This window comes from Nothoprocta perdicaria, unplaced genomic scaffold, assembly GCF_003342845.1.
Source record: "Nothoprocta perdicaria isolate Ctin4 unplaced genomic scaffold, notPer1 scaffold_543, whole genome shotgun sequence".
Taxonomy (NCBI): domain Eukaryota; kingdom Metazoa; phylum Chordata; class Aves; order Tinamiformes; family Tinamidae; genus Nothoprocta; species Nothoprocta perdicaria.
Genome location: NW_020455803.1, coordinates 1 through 2,429, shown reverse-complemented (window position 1 = coordinate 2,429; position 2,429 = coordinate 1). Strand labels below are relative to the sequence as shown.

The window sequence follows — 2,429 nt, the reverse complement described above, 5'->3', positions numbered from 1 at the left end:
CTGTTCACCCGGCCGGGTTGTTGTGGGGCTGGGGGTATCCGTGGGGTCCCTGTTCACCCGGCCGGGTTGTTGTGGGGCTGGGGGCGTGCGTGGGGTCCCTGTTCACCCGGCCGGGTTGTTGTGGGGCTGGGGGCGTGCGTGGGGTCCCTGTTCACCCGGCCGGGTTGTTGTGGGGCTGGGGGTGTCCGTGGGGTCTCTGTTCACCCGGCCGCGGTTGTTGTGGGGCTGGGGGTGTCCGTGGGGTCTGTAGTGCAGCCAGGCCTTTCCGCAGACATTGAGATGCCCGGGGGACACTCGGTGCCAGCCCCGGGGTGTCTGTGGGGCTGAGGGGCAGGCCGCCGCCCCGCAGGCCCCCCGTGCCCCACGGCGCTGAGCGCCCGCCCCGCTCCACCACCCTAGGTCTTTGTGCTGCTCTTCATYTTCGTCAAGCGGCAGATCATGCGCTTCGCCATGAAGTCCCGCCGCGGCCCCCACGTGCCCGTGGGGCAGCACGCGCCCAAGGTGGGTGGCTGCGTGGCCCCACGGCGGGATGCGACTCCCCGGGCCCACAGAGCTGCCCATTGACCCCCTCGAACCAGGGGGCCCCACTGTGGGGAGCAGTTTCCCCCCTCACAGACCCCAGAGAGCGAGCGCTCCGGCACTTCTTCCCTCTGGATTTCTTTGTGCAGGACCTCAAGGAGGAGATCGACACGCGGCTCTCGAGGGTGCAGGACATCAGGTACGAGCCCCGGCTGCTCGCCGAGGACGACAGCAGGCTCCTGCAGCTGGAGACGCCAGGTAGCCGCTCCCGCTCCTGCCCCGCGGCTCCGTCCCCGCTGGGGCTGGCACCAGGGGGTCGCGGGCTGCTCCGCGGCGTCCCCCGCTGCGCCGCGCTCCCAGCTGCTGCCTTGTCCCTTGCAGGCTGCTATAACTACCTGTACAGGATGAAGGCTCTGGACGCGATCAGGACGTCAGGTGAGACGGGCGACAGGGCGAAACGAGGGCTCCGTGTGGGAGCCAGCCGGCGTCAGCTGCCTCTGTTGCGTCTCTTCCAGAAATCCCGTTTCACGCCGAGGGCAGATACCCRAAGTCTTTAATAGGGAAGAACTTCTGTGCCTACCTGTTGGAGCTGCGCAACTCCAGCACCTCCTTCAAAGGCATCCGCAAAGCCTTGATCGACACCTTGCTGGACGGCTACGAGAGCGCCCGTTACGGCACCGGGGTAGGTGCCGGGCCGCGGCAGCGCCGGGCGGCACCTGGATAGCGCCGGGTCCTGGAGCGTTTTCCATTCGTGCCTAGGTCTTTGGGCAGCCGGAATATCTGAAGTACCAGGAGGCTCTGAAGGAGCTGGCRAATGTGTAAGTGTCCGCGCTGGCGGGGTCGATCGGGGGCAAACGCAGCCCTGGAGGGTTGGGCTCAAGGGACAGGCTGCTGGGGGGCTCTGTGCTGCAGCGAGAGCCGCGGGCAGCGCCGGCGCCTCCTGCTCCTTCCATAACGTCCCTCTCCGGCAGGACCCGGGAGCGGGGAGGCGGCAGCCAGAGGCAGCACCAGTCGGCAGCCAAGGACCTCACTCTGTCCCCCGAAGTTTCCAACCCCGCCACCATCCAGGTCACCTACCTGCCTTCCAGCCAGAAGAGCAAGCGTGCCAAGCACTTCCTGGAGCTGAAGAGCTTCAAGGACAACTACAACACGTTGGAGAGCACCCTGTGAGGCGCACGGGCCGGGGACGGCGTTGGSGACGCGGCGGCTCCGCGATGGCTCCGTGTTGGGACAGCGGCCGCCTGCGCGGGGACGTCCCCGAGGCGGCRGCTCCCCGGGCCCTGTCCCTGCCGACGGACTGACCGGCTTCAGCTYGTGGATAACAGACCCTGTCCTGTCCCGGCCCCACGGCCGCGTCTGCTGGCCCTGCCACCCGCTGCCCGTCCCTTCCCAAGGGCCGACGTTCCCGTTTCCCGTGCTCAWCCGGGACTCCAAGTCACTGTAAATAGTGCGGGGCCGGCGGCTGAGCTGCCCCGGGGCTGCGGTTTCCACCTCTCCCTGCGCCGGTATTTGGGGACATTGGGGACAGACAAACACCAGCTTTGCCGCCCTCTCTGCCACCTCCCCTGTCACCAGCGCCCGCTGGGCACTCTGGCCTGAGGAGAGGGCTGCAGGTGGCGGCGGGGCCGGGCCGGCCCCGTGGGGGGACCCGCAGCCCCCGGCTCGAGGCCTGCGGCGCTGCCCGGGCCCCCCTGCCCTTTTTAGCGGCTGTTTAATAAAGCGCCGGTTCCCCGAGGTGCTGTGTGCGCTGCGCGGCCCTCACCGCGGTGCCCGGCCGCGGCTCCCTGCTCCAGGCTTCCCGCTCCCCTCCTGCCTCTCCCGCCTTGGTTCTTCACTGCTCCCTCTCCCTCCGTGCTCTTCCCTGCTCCATCTCCCTTGCCCTTCCCGCTGGAATCTGGTCCAAATAACTG

The 2,429-nt window shown here is 68.5% G+C and overlaps 1 protein-coding gene across 1 annotated transcript; it reads left to right on the top strand.

Moving 5' to 3' along the window:
• Window positions 1-404: 404 nt before the first annotated feature.
• CUNH1orf43 (chromosome unknown C1orf43 homolog) lies at window positions 405-1,701 on the top strand. The gene is made up of 6 exons (XM_026048496.1): window positions 405-501; window positions 669-777; window positions 901-954; window positions 1,035-1,201; window positions 1,279-1,337; window positions 1,491-1,701. The coding sequence occupies exons 1-6, from the start codon at window positions 439-441 to the stop codon at window positions 1,687-1,689; spliced, it is 651 nt and encodes a 216-aa protein (XP_025904281.1). The 5' UTR covers window positions 405-438; the 3' UTR covers window positions 1,690-1,701.
• The last annotated feature ends 728 nt before the right edge of the window (window positions 1,702-2,429 follow it).